General features: G+C 47.2%; 1 protein-coding gene across 7 annotated transcripts in view; it reads right to left on the bottom strand.

The window, feature by feature from the left end:
• Positions 1-20,296, bottom strand: part of PPFIA1 (PTPRF interacting protein alpha 1) — a 94,089-nt gene that overhangs the window by 16,745 nt on the left and 57,048 nt on the right. For 5 of the 7 annotated variants that reach the window (XM_082409645.1, XM_082409646.1, XM_082409648.1 and 2 more), the window contains 4 exons: positions 12,933-13,164; positions 7,863-7,999; positions 6,836-7,008; positions 6,294-6,387 (listed from right to left, as the gene is read on the bottom strand). In XM_082409645.1, the coding sequence (XP_082265771.1) occupies positions 6,294-6,387; positions 6,836-7,008; positions 7,863-7,999; positions 12,933-13,164 (636 nt within the window). Of the gene's footprint in view, positions 1-6,293; positions 6,388-6,835; positions 7,009-7,862; positions 8,000-10,777; positions 10,808-12,932; positions 13,165-20,296 lie in introns of all 7 variants that reach the window. The other 2 variants (XM_082409651.1, XM_082409647.1) reach the window with 1 other exon arrangement.

Genomic DNA, 20,296 nt, shown 5'->3' with positions numbered 1-20,296 from the left:
GTGGAAGGGCAGAGTCCTAACCACTGGACCGCCAGGGAATTGCCGGGTCATCCTTCGGTTTAACCCACAAGCTTCACATCCAGAAAATTTAAATGCCAACAACCTCTACCAGTGCACACAAGGCAGGCCGTGAGCCTATGATCCTGATGGCAATGCCAACTGCCCCAGGGCAGGAGGCAGTGAGGAGTCCTAGGATCCTTTACGGCAGGGCTCCCCAACCCCCGGGATGTGGACCGGTACCGGTCCGTGGCCTGTTAGGAACCGGCCGCACGGCAGGAGGTGAGCGGCGGGGGAGCGAGCGAAGCTGCATCTGCCGCTCCACATCGTTCGCACTGCGGCCTGAACCATCCCCCTGCCCGGCCCCCCTGGCCTGTGGAAAGATTGTCTTCCACGAAACCGGTCCCTGGTGCCAAAAAGGTTGGGGACCGCTGCTTTATGGGAGCAGAAATGTTCTGTGTGCCTGACTTTAAAATGCCCAAACCATAATGTTAACATCTTTTAAAATGATTTTGTCTACGGATAACACCCTAATGTAAATGATAACACAAGAAGCTTTATGAACCTTATTGTACTTCTTTGCGTTATGTACTTACAAACCTTTCTGAAAGTCACTAATTAGTTTAAAAATGAAAAGTCTAGGAGAGAAGATGGGACTGGAGTGGAAAGGACAGGTCCATTTACCTGACTGGACATCCCTGAGTCACTGCAAAATTCCTAGGTCGTTCTTAGTTATTTTTCTGTAATAATTTCTGCAGATCACACCACGGAATCTTTTATTTCTAAAGATACTTAGTGGCTTTTCTTTCTTTCTCTCTTTCTCTTTTTTTTTCGCCACGCTGCACGTCTTGTGGGATCTTAGTCCCCCAACCAGGGACTGAACCTGGCCACCGCAGTGAAAGCGCGGAGTCCTGACCACTGGACCGCCAGGGCACTCCCTAAAGAAACATAGCGGCTTTTCATTATATTCAAGTAGCATTAGACTTAAGACTGTGAAGTCCATGTACAATTAAAGCTCAAAATGTTTCACATAAAATTTCAAGTAAGTGTTCCTTTAAGTCAACCTTAGGTTTCCTGGGAATAGTAAACACTGTATTATCCAGGAATAATTATACGAGAGAACACAACACGTATCTTAATAGCTCAAGCACAGTAAAAAAAAACGGTAAACTTTTTAAATTAAAACAAAGCTATTCATAAATTAAAAACAAAAACTGAGTCCACATGAGATTGTGATCATCTTGACACAGGATCCCGAAGCTGGAAGGAGTAATGGGGGCAAGAAGGGCCTTGTCGGGCAGAACGAGCCATCAGTGCCCTGAATCAAATGCTACTTCCTGTTCCCTGAAGATGACGCCTCCTCAAAGACAGCAGCTACACCTTATGCAAACATTCACGGGAGCCATACGAGCCTCTGAGCGATGCAAACAAGCCCTGGGCAGGTCACCCAGGGACAGCCCGAGCTCTAGAGTGTGGTCCCTGGACGGCCAGGCTGGCCAGGAGGGGGCGGGGCGGCACCCGCCGGGCCGGGGGCTTTCAGAACCCCACGCTCTGAAGGGAGCCAAACAGGTACTGAATCCTTGGCACTTTGCCAGAGACCTCATTTTTTAATATGCAACAGATATTCACTGTAGACAAGAAATTTAGGGTTACAAAGAGTCCACTGATTCCATTACCTGGAGATTGGCGCACATCGTTCTGACTCTTTTCCAGGCAAGAGTCGTTCGCTTTCATAAAAAGCCTTTTCTACTATGGATGTATTTCTGGGATTTTAGAGCTCCCGTCCAGCGCCCTGATGACACTGGGATATGGTGACGGAGGCAGGACAACGCGGCTGAGAGACGCGGGAAGCCAGCGAGAGGGCGAGGAGGCCCCGGCCGGGTGGCCGGCCCAGGTCTCGGTCTGCCGCCCGGGGCGCCTTCCCCTGCGAGGCGGCCCAGGGCCTGGGAGCACGAGCCCCCTCCCCACCGAGGCGCCTGTCCCGCGCTGGGGGAAGCACACCCGCAGGCGGGCATCAGCTGCAGGGCCCCCACCCCCGCCCCTCCGCCCGTGGGGCACAGAACAAATCACTGCTCCTCTCCCACTCCATCTAGGAGCCCACTGCTGCCTGCTGCCGACAGAACCTGCGACTGCTCCGAATGACATGCCACGTGCCCTGGGATCCTCTGTTTCTACTCTCTCCTGTTTCCGGTTCTTCTCAACTGGGAACGCTCACACCCCCCTTCAGGGGAGGCCCACCTGCTCCCACGACTGCCTCTCTTCGGCACCCTCTCCTGCACCACAGGGCTCTCGGCTGCCTCACGACCAACTGCTGACATTTTATCTGTTCGAGATTTGGGGCCTGCCATGGCACACAGTTTTGTGTCCCTCACTGAATCCCATCATATACAGTCTGAGAAACCAGGAGATGAAAGCAGCTATTTGGAGACTATTTGGGAAGCTATCGATAAATCCTCTGCCAGAAGTAGAACGCCTGGTCTCTGCTAATGGAAAATCGGTAACAAAAGGCCAAGAGAAAAAGACTTTATGACAAAAAATGGTATTTAAAAAACTGTTGAGTGGCAGAATAAAATCTTTTCAGTCCTTCAGTTAGGAACAAATGTGTTTCTTTAAAAAGAAAAAAGTACTGACGTCAAGAACAAAGAAATAAATAAATGCGAAGTAGAGCCGACCAACTTGCCCATGCACCCACATGACCACTTTCTAATAATCAACAGAACCGTCTTTTCTTCCTTCTTTACTGCAGCTACCAAAATAAACATGACAGGCATTTAGTCCTCAGCTAAGTTAACTGCAAGGGAAGGAGGTATTCCTTCACAGGTCAGTCTTCTAGAAAACAAGAAATCTTCCGGTCATTAGCTCCCAAGCCTAAAACACGAGCACTAAGGCGACAGGACTCCAAATGCCTTAAATCCGCCCAAAGCACCCAGCTCTGTTCTGAAGAAGCTGAGCTACAAGCCAGCACCCTGCGGGAATGAGGGGGGTGCCATCTGCCGAGATCCCGCGGCCCCGAGCCACGGTCCAGAGGCAAACACAGGACTCGCTCCGCTTCTGCTGGGACTGACTTCCTTCCTCTGCATCGCTCTCTGCTGTCACTGTCTCACTCTCATCTGTGACCTCAGTGTACAGAGAGGACTGCGGACACGAGCCCGAGGGGGCCGCCTCCCCTGCGGGCCAGCTGGGACGAGGTCAGCACGTGCCCACCCGGCTCGGGCCACGCGGGCGGGGCTACTCGGCTGGGACTTGATCTGCCCCCTCAAGGATCAAATTCTAGACCCCAAGCGGGATTTATTAAATACCTGCTCTAGTAGTCGAATGATGTGGCACACACTTCCTAACCTCAGAATTAGAGTCACAGGAGAAAGACGTTCAGAAATACGCTGAATTCTATGGGGAACAGACACGCCTATGAGAGAAAGGTCATGTCATATGTGAATGACAACGTGCGTTTTAAATTAGGACAGAAGCACCACGGTCAAGCTGTCTTTCGTAACAAGACGGTTGTGTGAGCTTCTGCTGATCAAACACCATATGAGTGGCATCATCCAGACAGACAGGGCCTCATTTCTCTGAGACTGACACTCTGCACACCCCGGCACCTCCTACAAAGGCTCACTGGGCTCCACTTCACCGACGCAGCCGCGCAGGCCGGCGCAGGGCCAGAGAGAGGCCCGGGCGGGAGGACTGCGGTGCTGCTTCCCGTCAAAAGCAGTGCAGCTCAGAGCCTGTAGCGGGCGACGGGCAACGCGGAAGGTTTCAGGACACACACAGCACAGCAAACCCGACAACTCAGCTTCCCCTGTGAGCGCACGACAGCGTCAACCAAGGGGAGGTGGAAAGACAGCATTTAAAGCACCAGGTCCTTATTAACGAGGTCGAGTTGAAACGCCGTTGGGCAAGTGCCCGCACACGGGGAGCCCATCTAGAGCCCAGGCCACCGCGATGACGGTCAGGGACGCCGACTTCCACGACAGCTGCAGCCTCCACGCCTCACCAGGCATGTCCAGCACCAAGTGTGCCCGCCGTGCCCTCTCATGTAGCTTTCATGAAACCTGAAAGTCTCATCTTCACCAAATCTTGAAAATTCTCTACAAAAGTGGACGCACTGGCTGTGTAAATTTAGCAGTTAAAAGAGCACCTCTGAGATAAATTGGGGCTTAATAAAAAGAAAATATTTCTGACAAGCGTGTTTTGATTCTCCCATCGATAATGCCATAAATGTTAAACTATAGTCAAACAATATTTTTTCTGGAAAGCTAAAATACTTTTTTCACATTTATAAATAAAGCATTCTCCCTAGAGTCAATTGTATCTCTGGTTAACTGACAGAACTAAAATTACCCACTGCGGTCAGAAGATCTTCGGACTCTGCATCGCTCTCTAAGTTGCCGGCACACGTGAGAACTTGCCGCGCGTGACGATGGAGCGGAGCACACCCGCTCGTGCACGCTCAGCCACGGTAACACAGAGTCAGAAGTTCCGCCCGAACACCCCAGCTCCAGAGGACCCCGCCTAGCAGATACACACCCCAGTGCACGGACCTGCATCACACGCCGGGCAAGTAACCCAGCGACGTCTGCCACAGGCAGCCCACCACTCGGCTTCCTCCTGAGAATTACAGGACAAGTGGAGAAAACACAGTGGCGCATTTTGGCCAATTCATACTACGCTTGACGCTACGTGAAACACGAACGCTCAGGAGCAGAGGGTGGGAGGGCTGGGCGGCACAGCCATAACCCCTACTGGTCTCTCGCAGCTGAGCGGGAGCGTGTGAGGTGAAACGCCCCAGCAGAATCTAGGGCACAGAAGTGTCCTGGCATGACTCCAGAAGGGCAAAAGGCTCTGACGTTAAGTCCCCATAAGCGAACGGCAATTACTTGAGTTCGGGTACAACACTCTCTACAGTTCAAAGACAGCAACACTCAAATCAGCTTTTGCTGCTGAGTGGTTTCTACAGATTTCCACTTCCGGGGAGCCAAAGACCGAGTGTTCCTGCGGTGTCGTGAGCAATGACCGAGCGGACAGCATTTCCCCCGGAACGCAATCAACACTATGCCAGGCAAGATAACTGTGACTTCTGAGAAGAGAGCTAAAATGAGGCAGATTTCACAAAAGAAAAATCAACAGGCAACTTGAGGGGCTAAAGGCAAACTGGCCTCTAGTGGAGAGGGTCCCCGTGGGCTCAAGGGTGGTCCTGGGGTCAGTGCCTGCAGGCCCCGGATTCCAGACCAGTGTTGGTTTCTCAAGGTGCTTGACAGTGGCCAGATGACCTTCCCCATCGTCAGATTTATCACAGAGCCCACCCAGCTTCCCCCTGTCTCAAGGGCCAGTATTACCACCTTATCACCACCTTCCCCACTCTCAGGTTCGTGCTCACCCGAGACTACAAAGCGTTCCGTCTTATTTCCCACTTGTCAGTTCACTGGGACAGTCTCCGCCTATCCAGGTCATCTACTTAGCGCTGGTTTGGGATGTGGTCACCCGACACACAACCCGTCCTGGGTCAGAAAACGTCCCTGGACCCAGAGACACGTGCACACGCTATGTGCCTCTGTGCCTATCCTGGGGCATCACAACGCCTGAGCTCCTTTGTAGAAAACCACCCCTACTGTTATTGCTTATTTTCAGAATCAGGACAACTCAGAATTAAAATTTAATAAGATTGCAAAACTGAGAGTCTGTTTAAGATAAAAACACAAAATCTACCAGCGGAGGGAAAAAAAGGCAACACGGTAAGTGACACCTTCCTGACTGACCGCTAGTGCGAGCAGCAACCCTCTGAACACCGGTGGCAAGTCCCCGCAGTGGCTGCGGTTACACGTGCGTCCTCCCCAGTGCCGGCACTGTTTAAGGAGCCTCGTGTACGTATACGTAGACGTATCTGTACAGCTAACGCTCGTAAAGGCCCCATGGGGTATGTACTACTAGGACTCCCATCTCACAGACGAGAAAACTGAAGCACAGGAAAGCCACGTTTCCCAACGCCCCAGAGCTGACTTGTGCAGGAGCCGGCATTCAGACACGAACGCTCTGCGGCTGAGCGCGACTCGGCCCCACGCCGTGTCCTCGCCAGGGAACTCTGCAAAGTGGGCTAGGAACCCGTGCGCGAGTCCTTCCCAAATTCACAGATGTTGTAAGTCCTCCGGGAAGTACGGTTTAATAAAGGCTTTGGGTTAAGCTTTCAGAAGATAATATATATACAGAGCTGGATATCACATTTAATCAATAAACATTAGTTAAAAATCAGGAACAACTGAAAATTGTTCAGTGAGATCGACATAAAACAAAAACCTTACTTTTTTTGAAGTTTACGATTTTTTTCAGCCTGTCCTCCCAATTTGCTGAGTCCCAAGGCATCTTGAGATGAGTTTTCTGTCTCTGAAATAACAGCTACGAGGAAGCAGAGTGGTCGAAATATTGAGAGAAAATCAACACGGCCGAGTTAGGTGTTTCTGTAAACAGGTGGAGGAGTTTTTGTAGGGAGAGTGAAGAAAATTCTAAAGGCGAACTTTCCGACCAGATGGCACGCACGCATACACACACACACACACACACACACGCACACACACAGACACACAGACACACACACACAGACACACACAGACACACAGACACACACACACACGAAAACGCTCAAGAGGCGGTAAGGCTGACGCCTGGGAGACGCTCCGTGCTCTCTGGGCCGTGTGGGGACCCACTGGGGAAACAGACCCGGAGAACACCCAGCTCGTGTGAGAGGAAGCACGCGGTGGCGACGGGTGGCGGAGGGGCGCGCGGAGGGGCACGTGCAGCCCCCTGCCCGCTCCGAACACTGAAGAGCTGGCTGGAAACCACCCACCTTGTCCCAGCGATTCCTTGCCAAGGGCTCCAGGTCGGCCCTTCTCTTTCTTGCCGAACAAGCGGCCGATAGAGGACTTGATGCCCTTCTTCTTGGGGGCTTTGTGCAGCGAGTCCTGGCTGCTGTTGCTACTGCTGGGGTTGCTCGCGGGGCCGTCCTGCGAGCCTGTCGAGCTTTGGGGACAGAAAACGACCTTTAACGGGGGGGCCTCGCGCAAGCACACCCCCCACAAGGCTTGCTGCTCACGGGCCGCGCTGCGCTCAAGAGGCGCAGGCTGCACTGCACAGGCAGCTGCCCCCGAGGGGCCGAGGCTCCGATGCGAGCTCTCCTCCCGAGAGGGCGGGGCCCGGCTCCAGACCACGCGGTGCAGAGCGCACCCTGAGCCCCTCCAGGTGGCCGCCCGGCAGGCGCAGAGGCCCCCGGGGAAGGGCGGCTCCTCCCGCCACCCTGAGTGTGACCTTCCCCGCCCGGCGGCAGCGCTGGAGAGAGGACCACGTGTGTTGAGTGCTGCCTGGCTCGGGACAAGGGCTCAGCAGGTGGCGGTCTGACCAAGGCCAGCGTCACAGAACCGTGACTGCCGGTCTCCTGAGAGGGGGCACTCGGGGAGCACGGAAGGATGGGGTGGGACACTTCACAGCTCGGAAAGGACGAGAACGCATCCGAGAGCCACGGAGCGTCCTACAGAGGAGTAACGCTCAGAAACACAGCCCGCGCTGGGCGGAGGCTCCAGCCAAAGAGGAAGAAAGTTCCCAAAGGAGTTAATCTGTAGAATCTGAAGAAACGAAGTGTTTCTAAAATTGCTGATATCACTTAACTCTTTTCTTGCCAAGCTGACTCTGTCCAAACGGAAGGCACCTCCTGCCACATTTCACTACAGCGCCCAGAGCAGGGGCCGGCACCCTAAGTCTATCACTTAAACAAACACGCTGAACTGAGTGGTATTTCTTTAAAATCATCATCCTGACGTGTTTGTCAAGAGAAGATGAACAGACTTCCCAGAAGTGGAACAGGAGAGCAGGCCCCTTACTTGCGTGCGTCCCTGATGTCCTCGTGGCTGGCTGTGTGCAGCCGCTCTAGCCGAAGGGACCGCGGGGAGGAGGGGGGCGAGGTCTCACATTTGATGGTCGTCTTGTCGTCTCGTACCTCTTCTCGTGAAGCTGGCAGCTGCGGGATTGAGATAAGTGTAAAACTAGGTGACAACAGACTGTGACGAATAAAGGAAATCACGGAGGCTTTACATTGTAACCAGAAACTTATTTGAAAACCTATTAGCTATGCTTTCTGCCTGTACAAAAAGGCTTGATCTAGCCTAATGCCGTCTTAAAGGGCTGTCTTGTTCATGAGAAGCAAGGCTGTCAGCAGAGGGAGCACAGAGCAGAGCCGACTCCCGCCGGCCTGCACCCGCATGAGCGCGGAGACCCGACCCGGATGGGGGCCTCCCCGTGGCCTGCCGTCCCTAGCATCCAGGCCACCCGGACAGCCCCGCAGGGGCAGCAGAGAGCTGAGCCCCGCCTGAAGGCACCACCATGAACCACGCGTGGCAGTAACCGCCCCGATGAAGAGGGCGCCTGTGTTTATCTCCTGATGCCGTCCAACAGAGACACGAGCAAGGGTAAGAAGCCTCTCAGGCAAACCTGTCCAGACCTTTCTGCTTGAGAGGAAAAAGGAAATAGCTTGTTCCAGGTCTTCATCAAAAGATCATCTCTTCCAAACTCCCAGCTTTTTGGCTTGTCATGGGATGTGAGTATGGGAAGCAGGGTGGTGGTTACGGTATGGGGAACAGATTAACCCCTTCAGGGTCCAGGCAGATCTCCCTTATAAATTTGGGTTTTGTGGTTAAGCCAGGTTAGATTTGATGAAACATGCACGGCAAGCATCTGTATAAACAATGAGACGTGAGCAACCGACCTGTGCCTTTTTAACGGGATTCTGTAAAGAATATTGATCCACTGCAGCCCCTCAGTGGCTTGGTGACAACAAAGTGACCCAGGGCAAAATACAGCTGAACTCATTTAAGCGACAGCTGGATAAACTCTCTGTCCTCTCCTGATTTCTAATTACAGTCATCAGACAGCAAAAGGCTAGAAAGGCTAGAAATCATCAGTGTGAAACTTAACAGGGATTGATCTCAAATTCAAGTTAAAACAATCCTTTATAAAAACCAAACAGGTCAGGGAAGTGACGCAGGTCTGAGCTGACTATGGACTCCGTGGAGACAAACCGCTGCTTTGAAGCCCAGCTAACACGACAAGCGCCTTCCCAAGGGCCTCTTCCTAAGGAAGCGCTCCGGGCCCACCCAGCCTGGCTGCCTCTCCCCCTGCCCCTCCTCCGGGATGAGAGCCCACCCCACTGCGCCCACGTGACTAGGACTGCCCCTCCCCCGGGAAGAGAGCCCACCCCACTGCGCCCACGTGACTAGGACGGCACCTCCCCCGGGAAGAGAGCCCACCCCACTGAGCCCACGTGACTAGGACGGGCAGCTGCACGCAAGCCGGGCAGGCATCTCGGCATCCACCAGTGACGCGGAGGAGGAGACAGGTCCGCCGGAGGCTGGTTCTGGGCACACACACGCCAAACCTAGAACAAGGCCCCCTAAGTAGCCAGTCAGCGAGCTCAAGCTACCACACGCAACAGACCAGGCCACCCGGCCGGGATGTAATCAACAGGCTGCTACCTTTACTGAGAAAGTCTTGCCACCGAGAAAACTACAAACGTACGCAGCACAACTGCGTCTCGCTGCCGGCCTGTGGACTGTGCAGGGGCAGCAGGGCGCGGTCACCCCGAGGGGCACGGGTCTCTCCTTGTCCTCACTTAACAGGCGGGCAAAGCCGGGCACAGAGCGGATGAGCGGCTCACCCAGGTCACAACCAATCGGTGACAGAGCCGGGACTTTAAACTGCCGTGCTGCTGTGGCCTGGCAGGGGGGCTCTGGTGCACTGGGGGGCTGGGCCGCAGGACGGCTGCCCGCGTCCTGCAGGGCTGCGCGGTGAGTGCACACTCGGGGGGCTGTGAGCCTGAGAGGGAGGGAGGCATCGTGGTCAACAGATCTGGCCCTCAGCAACCGTACTCCCTCCAAGAACAGGGGCTCAGTCCAGGGTTATATGAGAGGAAGAAGCCCCGAGCGCCCTCCGTCAGGACTGCTGTGAAGGAGACAAGAGCTCTTGGTGGAAAAGTGGGCCGCACGGCGCTGGGGCTGAGGGTCCAGGTTCTGAAATCAGACAAATCCACGCTGCGCTGCTGACGGACTGTGCGAGCCTGGGCACAGCGCCCGGCCTCTCTAAGCCTCGGCGTCCACGTCTGTTGAATGGGGATAACAACAGCACCTGGACCTCACGTGGGTGTTTGTGGGATTAGGGAACAGGCTCGAAAAGCATTCAGCACGATGCCTGGCACAAAGGAACAGCCTACCGAACGCTACTACCTGGGACTGTTAAAATTGCTTTCCCCCAAATCTAGCATCTATGGCTCCGCTTCCATCATTTCTTTTTAAAAAACACTATGGGGAATTCCCTGGCGGTAGAGTGGTTAAGGACTCAGCGCTCTCACCGCCTGGGGCCCGAGTTCGATCCCTGGTTGGGGAACTAAGATCCCGCAAGGCTCGCAGCGCAGCCAAAAATAAATAAGTAAATAAACAAATAAATAAATAAAATTTAAAAATAGTAACAAAAAATAAAAAACACTATGTGTATTATAAATAAGCGTGCAACAATTAGAAGGCAAACAAGCGGGAGAAAGGCAAACTCTTACATTTGTCCCAGTGAACGACCTATTTCCAGCGGAACCAGCAGCATATGTTAAGTGGAGGGTGAGTTTCAACACTTCCATTAAAACGTCAATCATTCACCAGTACACAACCACATAGTGTTCATTCACGTAAATCGACAGGGACTCTTCAATACTTCACAAAGAAACAAAGGCATGCTAAATTACTAAATATTTTACCTTTCTACGATGTTTCCTTAAATCACTAGGCTGACAGATGCATGCAAAGAAATGAAGAGAAACCAGATTTACTGCACACTTTGAAGTTAAAAATTCAAGGATCAGTACAGGCAAATATATTAAAAAGAAAATGACAGAACACATGTAAGTGAGATAAGATTTAGAGAAAATGTAACTGGAAATAGAACATTTTTTTGACCACAAAAGTTAAATATAATAAGCTATTCAAGATTTCCCAGAGAAACACTATAAATTATTCCTCAGGAAGATACAATTCTATTACAACATACTCAGTTTCTTATAATATGGCATTCTGTATAACAAAGGGCCCTAACAGTTGTCTATTCTAAGCCAAACTTCTCTGTAACTTAGTTTTTCTTAATAAGAAACATGTTATACTTTAAAATAGCAATCTAACTGATGAGGAAGTAATTGGAATACCTATTTTAACACTGAACAAATCTAACCACCTATTGGACATTAACATAAAATCCTTACCTAGAATTTGATTTAAAACTTCTCAAAATAAATTTACTGATTAAAGCAGGTACCCTGTGAAAATATGTAAGAATAAAAGCTAGCATAATAGCAGATAGAGTCTTTACATTTTATGATTTATAGAAGATAATTTAATTAAAAATAGTCTAGTAAAGACATTAACTGTGCATGTTTAATAAGCTGATGAGATTTACCGTCTTAAATAATACAAGCACCAAAACCAGAAAGTACGTTGTGTCAAAGAGTCCATTAATTCTACACTTAATGGGTCATTTCTTTACATAAGCAACACCTCACTTGTGAATTACACGCATGCTGTACAGTGTGAGCGAAAACACTCTGATCCATCTACATCAGGCCTGCAGCCATACCTATTACGCAGTGATACACTACATAACACTTACCGCTACGGGGGAAAAACACTGTTTAATGAGAAACGAAGCTAACGCAGAGACCCCACTGAAGAGCCACGACCAAGCACAGACACACACTGTGGACCACAGCGCTGCTGTGGAAGGGACTTATAACAGAGTGGGTGGACGGGGAGGGGAGCTGGATGGTAAACTACAGACTCGGCGGGGGGGAGGCTGGGGTCTGGATTAACAACGATAAAGCAAAGGATGATACAGGGAATCAACACCAATGACAGAAGCAGACACATCGTCAGCCAGTACAGAGAACCATATAACAAGGAAAAAAATACACAGAACTGTTTTTCCAAATTCTCTGAAAGAAATTAAGCATGAAACCACAAATGAAATCATCAAAGAGTTTTAAATATCAGCCAATTAACTAATGATGTAAATTATAAAAACAGTATGCCAAAATACCACAGAATGGACTAGTTACCACTTCCCATGTCACTGAAATGATTCATAGTTGATTTAATTATACGCTGGCTAACAATGCAGCTAAAATGAAAACGGGCGGTAACAGAAAAAAAGTATAATACAAGTGCAGTTAAAAAGAATATTGTAAATATGATTTCATGTGGTAAACAGCAATGCACTCACAAGACCTAAACTACATACACGAGAAAGTTGTAACGTGTGCTTTAGAGCTGCACACCGTCACCACACGGTCATCGCGTTTCCAGATGAGGAAGCATGAGGAGGCCCCTCTGCTTCCCTGGGAGCCGCGGGGCACCGGCTTTTAACCTGGTTCCACATGCAGAGCCGGCGTGAGCGTGCGGCCAGGTGTGCCTCAGCAAGAGGACCAGTTTAGCTTTTTTGGTTTTGTTTTGACCGCATGCCCTGCCCCCTCCAGTGAGGCATCCCTAGTGTAAAGGAAGACAGCACTGACTCTCTGTACAGTTTTCGAGATGCCATTAGGGCTGCCTATGTTTACTCTTGCTAAGCTGTCTATTCCTGAAAAACAAAAACTTTCCTGTAGCTGCTGTGCCTTGCAGAGGCCATGCCCAATGTTACACAAAGGAGAACTTTGGATGAGTTCATGATGACATGCTAAGCTGGTCGCCCAAACATTAAAATTAATTTGTCATTCATTGGGAGACTGATTAAATACTAGCTGGCTTTAAAAATCTTGAACCTCTGAGCATAGCAAATGTACCTGATTTTCTTCTAGGTCAACAAAGAAAGCAAGCAAGCAAACCAGGTGTGCTGGGGGAGGGTGCAGCAGGGAGAAGGCAGACACTTACCAGAGTCATGACGCCTAGTCTGTCCACTTCCCTCGCCGGGCTGTGCGGGGCCCTTCGAGGGGTGGGCCGCCCGCTGCTGGGAGGGGAAGAGCTGGCCCGAGAGGAAGCGGGGTACGGGGGGATGGAGCTCACTGATCGAAAACGACCAAGGCTGTCTAAGCTCCCACTGCCCACCCTGCTCTCAATCTCCTCCGCCCTCTGCTCCGTGTTCTCCTTTTCTTCTTGTATCAACCTAAAACAGAATAAAACCGTCACCTGCCTTTGTCAGAAAACAGAGGAACGTGTCTAGATAACAAATCTGGGTTTGTGTTCTGTATTACGATTAACGACTTACCACTGAATCTTACAAAGTTGCTTCCGATCATTCACGTTTGATTTTACTTATTTACACTAAAATTCTGATGGGGGCTGGGTGGCAACTCTCACTGCATAATGAGGTATTTAAAATTTACAACTTTTACCTTCCCTGTTTTTAGAGCAAAGCTGCATACCTGTCTATCAATTTTTTCAACTAGAAATCGGGAACTCTGATATAATCAAAAAAGCAATTCACAAAGCAATTTGGAGTTTTTTTTTTTTTTAATCAATCATCAATTTTATACACATCACTGTATACATGTCAATCCCAATCGCCCAATTCAGCACACCGCCATCCCCACCCCACCACAGTTTTCCCCCTTGGTGTCCATACGTTTGTTCTCTACATCTGTGTCTCAACTTCTGCCCTGCAACCTGGTTCATCTGTACCATTTTTCTAGGTTGCACATATATGCATTAATATACGATATTTGTTTTTCTCTTTCTGACTTACTTCACTCTGTATGACAGCCTCTAGGTACATCCATGTCTCTACAAATGACCCAATTTCGTTCCTTTTTGTGTCTGAGTAATATTCCATTGTATATATGTACCACATCTTCTTTATCCATTTGTCTGTCGATGAGCATTTAGGTTGCTTCCATGACCTGGCTATTGTAAATAGTGCCGCAATGAACATTGGGGTGCATGTGTCTTTTTGAATTACGGTTCTCTCTGGGTATATGCCCAGTAGTGGGATTGCTGGGTCATACGGTAATTCTATTTTTAGTTTTTTAAGGAACTTCCATATTGTTCTCCATAGTGGCTGTATCAATTTACATTCCCACCAACAGTGCAAGAGGGTTCCCTTTTCTCCACACCCTCTCCAGCATTTGTTGTTTGTAGATTTTCTAATGATGCCCATTCTAACTGGTGTGAGGTGATACCTCACTGTAGTTTTGATTTGCACTTCTCTAATAATTAGTGATGTTGAGCATCTTTTCATGTGCTTCTTGGCCATCTGTATGTCTTCTTTGGAGAAATGTCTATTTAGGTCTTCTGCCCATTTTTGGACTGGGGTGTTTGTTTCTTTAATATTGAGCTGAATGAGCTGTTTATATATTTTGGAGATTAATCCTTTGTCTGTTGATTCGTTTGCAAATATTTTCTCCCCTTCTGAGGGTTGTCTTTTCATCTTGTTTATGGTTTCCTTTGCTGTGCAAAAGCTTCGAAGTTTCATTAGGTCCCATTTGTTTATTTTTGTTTTCATTTCCATTACTCTAGGAGGTGGATCAAAAAAGATCTTGCTGTGATTTATGTCAAAGAGTGTTCTTCCTATGTTTTCCTCTAAGAGTTTTATAATGTCCAGTCTTACATTTAGGTCTCGAATCCATTTTGAGTTTATTTTTGTGTATGGTGTTAGGGAGTATTCTAATTTCATTCTTTTACATGTGGCTGTCCAGTTTTCCCAGCACCACTTATTGAAGAGACTGTCTTTTCTCCATTGTATATCTTTGCCTCCTTTGTCATAGATTAGTTGACCATAGGTGCGTGGGTTTATCTCTGGGCTTTCTATCTTGTTCCATTGATCTATGTTTCTGTTTTTGTGCCAGTACCATATTGTCTTGATTACTGTAGCTTTGTAGTATAGTCTGAAGTCAGGGAGTCTGATTCCTCCAGCTCCGTTTTTTTCCCTCAAGACTGCTTTGGCTATTCGGGATCTTTTGTGTCTAGATACAAATTTTAAGTTGATTTGTTCTAGTTCCATAAAAAATGCCATAGGTAATTTGATAGGGATTGCATTGAATCTGTAGATTGCTTTGGGTAGTATAGTCATTTTCACAATATTGATTCTTCTAATCCAAGAACATGGTATATCTCTCCATCTGTTGGTATCATCTTTAATTTCTTTCATCAGTGTCTTATAGTTTTCTGCATACAGGTCTTTTGTCTCCCTAGGTAGGTTTATTCCTAGGTATTTTATTCTTTTTGTTGCAATGATAAATGGGAGTGTTTCCATAATTTCTCTTTCAGATTTTTCATCATTAGTGTATAGGAATCCAAGAGATTTCTGTGTGTTAATTTTGTATCCTGCAACTTTACCAAATTCATTAATTAGCTCTAGTAGTTTTCTGGTGGCAGTTTTAGGATTCTCTATGTATAGTATCATGTCATCTGCAAACAGTGACAGTTTTACTTCTTCTTTTCCAATCTGTATTCCTTTTATTTCTTTTTCTTCTCTGATTGCTGTGGCTAGAACTTCCAAAACTATGTTGAATAATAGTGGTGAGAGTGGACATCCTTGTCTCGTTCCTGATCTTAGAGGAAATGCTTTCAGTTTTTCACCGTTGAGAATGATGTTTGCTGTGGGTTTGTCGTATATGGCCTTTATTATGTTGAGGTAGGTTCCCTCTATGACCACTTTCTGGAGAGTTTTTATCATAAATGGGTGTTGAATTTTGTCAAAAGCTTTTTCTGCATCTATTGAGATGATCATATGGTTTTTATTCTTCAATTTGTTAATATGGTGTATCATATTGATTTGCATATATTGAAGAATCCTTGCATCCCTGGGATAAATCCCACTTGATCGTGGTGTATGATCCTTTTAATGTGTTGTTGGATTCTGTTTGCTAGTATTTTGTTGAGGATTTTTCCATCTATATTCATCAGTGATATTGGTCTGTAATTTTCTTTTTTTGGTAGTATCTTTGTCTGGTTTTGGTATCAGGGTGATGGTGGCCTCATAGAATGAGTTTGGGAGTGTTCCTTCCTCTGCAATTTTTTGGAAGAGTTTGAGAAGGATGGGTGTTAGCTCTTTTCTAAATGTTTGATAGAATTCACCTGTGAAGCCATCTGGTCCTGGACTTTTGTTTGTTGGAAGATTTTTAATCACAGTTTCAATTTCATTACTTGTCATTGGTCTGTTCATATTTTCTGTTTCTTCCTGGTTCAGTCTTGGAAGGTTATACCTTTCTAAGAATTTGTCCATTTCTTCCAGGTTGTCCATTTTATTGGCATAAAGTTGCTTGTAGTAGTCTCTTAGGATGCTTTGTATTTCTGCGGTGTCAGTTGTAACTTCTCCTTTTTCATTTCTGATTTTATTGATTTGAGTCCTCTCCCTCTTTTTCTTGATGAGTCTGGCTAAAGGCTTATCAATTTTGTTTATCTTCTCAAAGAACCAGCTTTTAGTTTTATTGATCTTTGCTATTGTTTTCTTTGTTTCTATTTCATTTATTTCCACTCTGATATTTATGATTTCTTTCCTTCTGCTAACTTTGGGTTTTGTTTGTTCTTCTTTCTCTAGTTTCTTTAGGTGTAAGGTTAGATTGTTTACTTGAGGTTTTTCTTGTTTTTTTAGGTAGGCTTGTATAGCTATAAACTTCCCTCTTAGAACTGCTTTTGTTGCATCCCATACGTTTTGGATCATCGTGTTTTCATTGTCATTTGTCTCTAGATATTTTTTGATTTCCTCTTTGATTTCTTCAGTGGTCTCTTGGTTATTTAGTAACGTATTGTTTAGCCTCTATGTGTTTGTGTTTTTTTACGTTTTTTCCCCTGTAATTCATTTCTAATCTCATAGTGTTGTGGTCAGAAAAGATGCTTGATATGATTTCAATTTTCTTAAATTTACTGAGGCTTGATTTGTGACCCAAGATGTGATCTATCCTGGAGAATGTTCTGTGTGCACTTGAGAGGAACGTGTAATCTGCTGTTTTTGGATGGAATGTCCTATAAATATCAATTAAATCTATCTGGTCTATTGTGTCATTTAAAGCTTCTGTTTCCTTATTTATTTTCATTTTGGATGATCTGTCCATTGGTGTAAGTGAGGTGTTTAAAGTCCCCCACTATTATTGTGTTACTGTCGATTTCCTCTTTTATAGCTGTTAGCAGTTGCCTTATGTATTGACGTGCTCCTATGTTGGGTGCATATATATTTATAATTGTTATATCTTCTTCTTCTTGGATTGATCCCTTGATCATTAGGTAGTGTCCTTGTCTCTTGTAACATCCTTTATTTTAAAGTCTATTTTATCTGATATGAGTATAGCTACTCCAGCTTTCTTTTGATTTCCATTTGCATGGAATATCTTTTTCCATCCCCTCACTTTCAGTCTGTATGTGCCCCTAGGTCTAAAGTGGGTCTCTTGTAGACAGCATATATATGGGTCTTGTTTTTGTATCCATTCAGCAAGCCTGTGTCTTTTGGTTGGGGCGTTTAATCCATTCACGTTTAAGGTAATTATCGATATGTATGTCCCTATGACCATTTTCTTAATTGTTTTGGGTTTGTTTTTGTAGGTCCTTTTCTTCTCTTGTGTTTCCCACTTAGAGAAGTTCCTATAGCATTTGTTGTAGAGCTGGTTTGGTGGTGCTGAATTCTCTTAGCTTTTGCTTGTCTGTAAAGCTTTTGATTTCTCCATCAAATCTAAATGAGATCCTTGCCGGGTAGAGTAATCTTGGTTGTAGGTTCTTCCCTTTCATCACTTTAAGTATATCATGCCACTCCCTTCTGGCTTGTAGAGTTTCTGCTGAGAAATCAGCTGTTAACCTTATGGGAGGGGAGTTACCTTGTATGTTATTTGTCGTTTTTCCCTTGCTGCTTTCAATAATTTTTCTTTGTCTTTAATTTTCGCCAATTTGATTACTATGTGTCTCGGCGTGTTTCTCCTTGGGTTTATCCTGTATGGGACTCTCTGCGCTTCCTGGACTTTGGTGGCTATTTCCTTTCCCATGTTAGAAAAGTTTTCGACTATAATCTCTTCAAATATTTTCTCTGGTCCTTTCTCTCTCTCTTCTCCTTCTGGGACCCCTATAATGCGAATGTTGTTGCGTTTAATGTTGTCCCAGAGATCTCTTAGGCTGTCTTCATTTCTTTTCATTCTTTTTTCTTTAGTCTGTTCCGCAGCAGTGAATTCCACCATTCTGTCTTCCAGGTCACTTATCCGTTCTTCTGCCTCAGTTATTCTGCTATTGATTCCTTCTAGTGAATTTTTCATTTCAGTTATTGTATTGTTCATCTCTGTTTGTTTGTTCTTTAATTCTTCTAGGTCTTTGTTAATCATTTCTTGCATCTTCTCGATCTTTGCCTCCATTCTTATTCCGAGGTCCTGGATCATCTTCACTATCGTTATTCTGAACTCTTTTTCTGGAAGGTTGCCTATCTCCACTTTATTTAATTGTTTTTCTGGGTTTTTTTTCTTGTTCCTTCATCTGGTATATAGCCCTCTGCCTTTTCATCTTGTCTATCTTTCTGTGAATGTGGTTTTTGTTCCACAGGCTGCCGGACTGTAGTTTTTCTTGCTTCTGCTGTCTGCCCTCTGGTGGTTGAGGCTATCTACCAATTTGGAGTTTCTAAACACAAGTCTCTAGACCAGATGAAAATGCTGAGTTGATTTTTTTTTAAGGTTGAATTTGAACAAAAGTATTATTTCATAAAGTTCTCTACCAGTCTCATGTGAGTTCCTTTTTTTCTGTTTTTTTTTTTTTTTTTTTTTTTTGTTCCCCAACCAGGGATTGAACCCCTGCCCCCTGCAGTGGAAGGGCAGAGTCTTAACCACTGTACCACCAGGCAAGTCCCTCATGTGAGTTTCTGGGTTCATGTCAACCACGCTGCATTACTCTGGAATTCAAGGTTAATGTTCTTCTCCCCCAGTGTGTACTGGATGGTTAAATAGCAGTCTAAATATTTGATTATGCAAATACAATTATTTTGATATTAAAATACCAGTCCTTGTCATAACCTTTCCAATTTAAGTTCTACTTACATATCCTGAAAGTATTTTCTCAGTTTTGATAACAAGTCGATGGACAGAATTTACCATTTATATCAGGTCAACCTGCTGCATGAGGAAAAAATCACTTTTACCTGGCAACATGCTATAAAAATAAAAGTATATAATTGTTTCATAGTTCCCGCAGGGATGGGGAAAGACAGTCTTTCAGAGCTCATCTGGGTTCAAACACGGCACACGAAGAAGTCAGGCTATGAAGTCAAAAGTGCAGGCAGCACAACCTACTTTTGCCATTTTTGCCATTTATTCTGCGGCCTTTCCTCTCTGGCCCCCGTCCTCTGCAGGTGGGAATGGGCACCTCTGCCTGTGTTAATGTGACAAGAGCAATCTGAGCAGCAACTCTGACCGGGTCCACCACAGGGTCACCAGCCTGGGGCCGCTCTGCACGTGGACTTGGGACAGGAGGTGTGGCCATGACAGATCTGACACCGGGCAGGCCTCAGGGTACCCGGTCACACTGCTGCCCCCAGACCTAAGGCCTCCTGATCACTACAAGGTAGTCCTTTGGATTCTATTCCCTGTTTTGCAAAGTAACTATTATAATTGCTAAGACAGTTTCTAAAGAAAACATCTTAAATATACTGATGAGACTAAAAAATACTCAAAGACACATCCTTTGACCACTGTCTTACAAGAACCAATTTTCACATTATGTTAATTTAAAAGCAAAACGCAAGTCCGGGTCGGAGTCTGCCAACCCGAAAACCCCAGCTTTTCTGTTCCCAGTGGCTTTGGGACACACCGCAGAATACGCGAGGCTCCGAGGGATGCACAAGAGGGCGACCCCTCCGTGCCGGAGGGCGCACGGGCTGCAGGGGGGCAGCACCTCGGGGCTCAGAGCTGGGGGGACACGCCGGCTGGCAGAAGCTGATGAAGGGTGCCCTCACCTCCTGCGGCACGCCCACCCTCACCTGCCCCTGCACCGAGCTTTGGCCTTTCTCCTGGTCGGCCACCCCGTCACCCAGCCCTGCCCCGGGAAAGGAATCCAGGGAGCCGACTTTGCCCCGATGCCCCGGAGCCATGTCTCCGCTCCACACCCCGGACGGACATGGCCTCGGCTCTCTGCACCCCGCCCTCTCTCTCCAGATGTGTCGGCAGCTTCCGGGGGCAGGGGCTGAACGCCTCTCCCCTTCCACGACGTCTCACACGGTGTGCTGACACCACAGCTGTGGGGAGGATGCCCTGTGTAACTGAGCTTTATAATCAAGGGCGACCTCAGGACTTCAAAGTCTTACGACAGAACCGAAGTAAGCTCATTAGGGGACACTT

Source organism: Balaenoptera physalus (assembly GCF_965194825.1).
Source record: "Balaenoptera physalus genome assembly, chromosome: 10".
NCBI classification, from domain to species: domain Eukaryota; kingdom Metazoa; phylum Chordata; class Mammalia; order Artiodactyla; family Balaenopteridae; genus Balaenoptera; species Balaenoptera physalus.
Note: the sequence above shows the minus strand (reverse complement) of the source record. Positions and strands in the feature narration are given on the sequence as shown.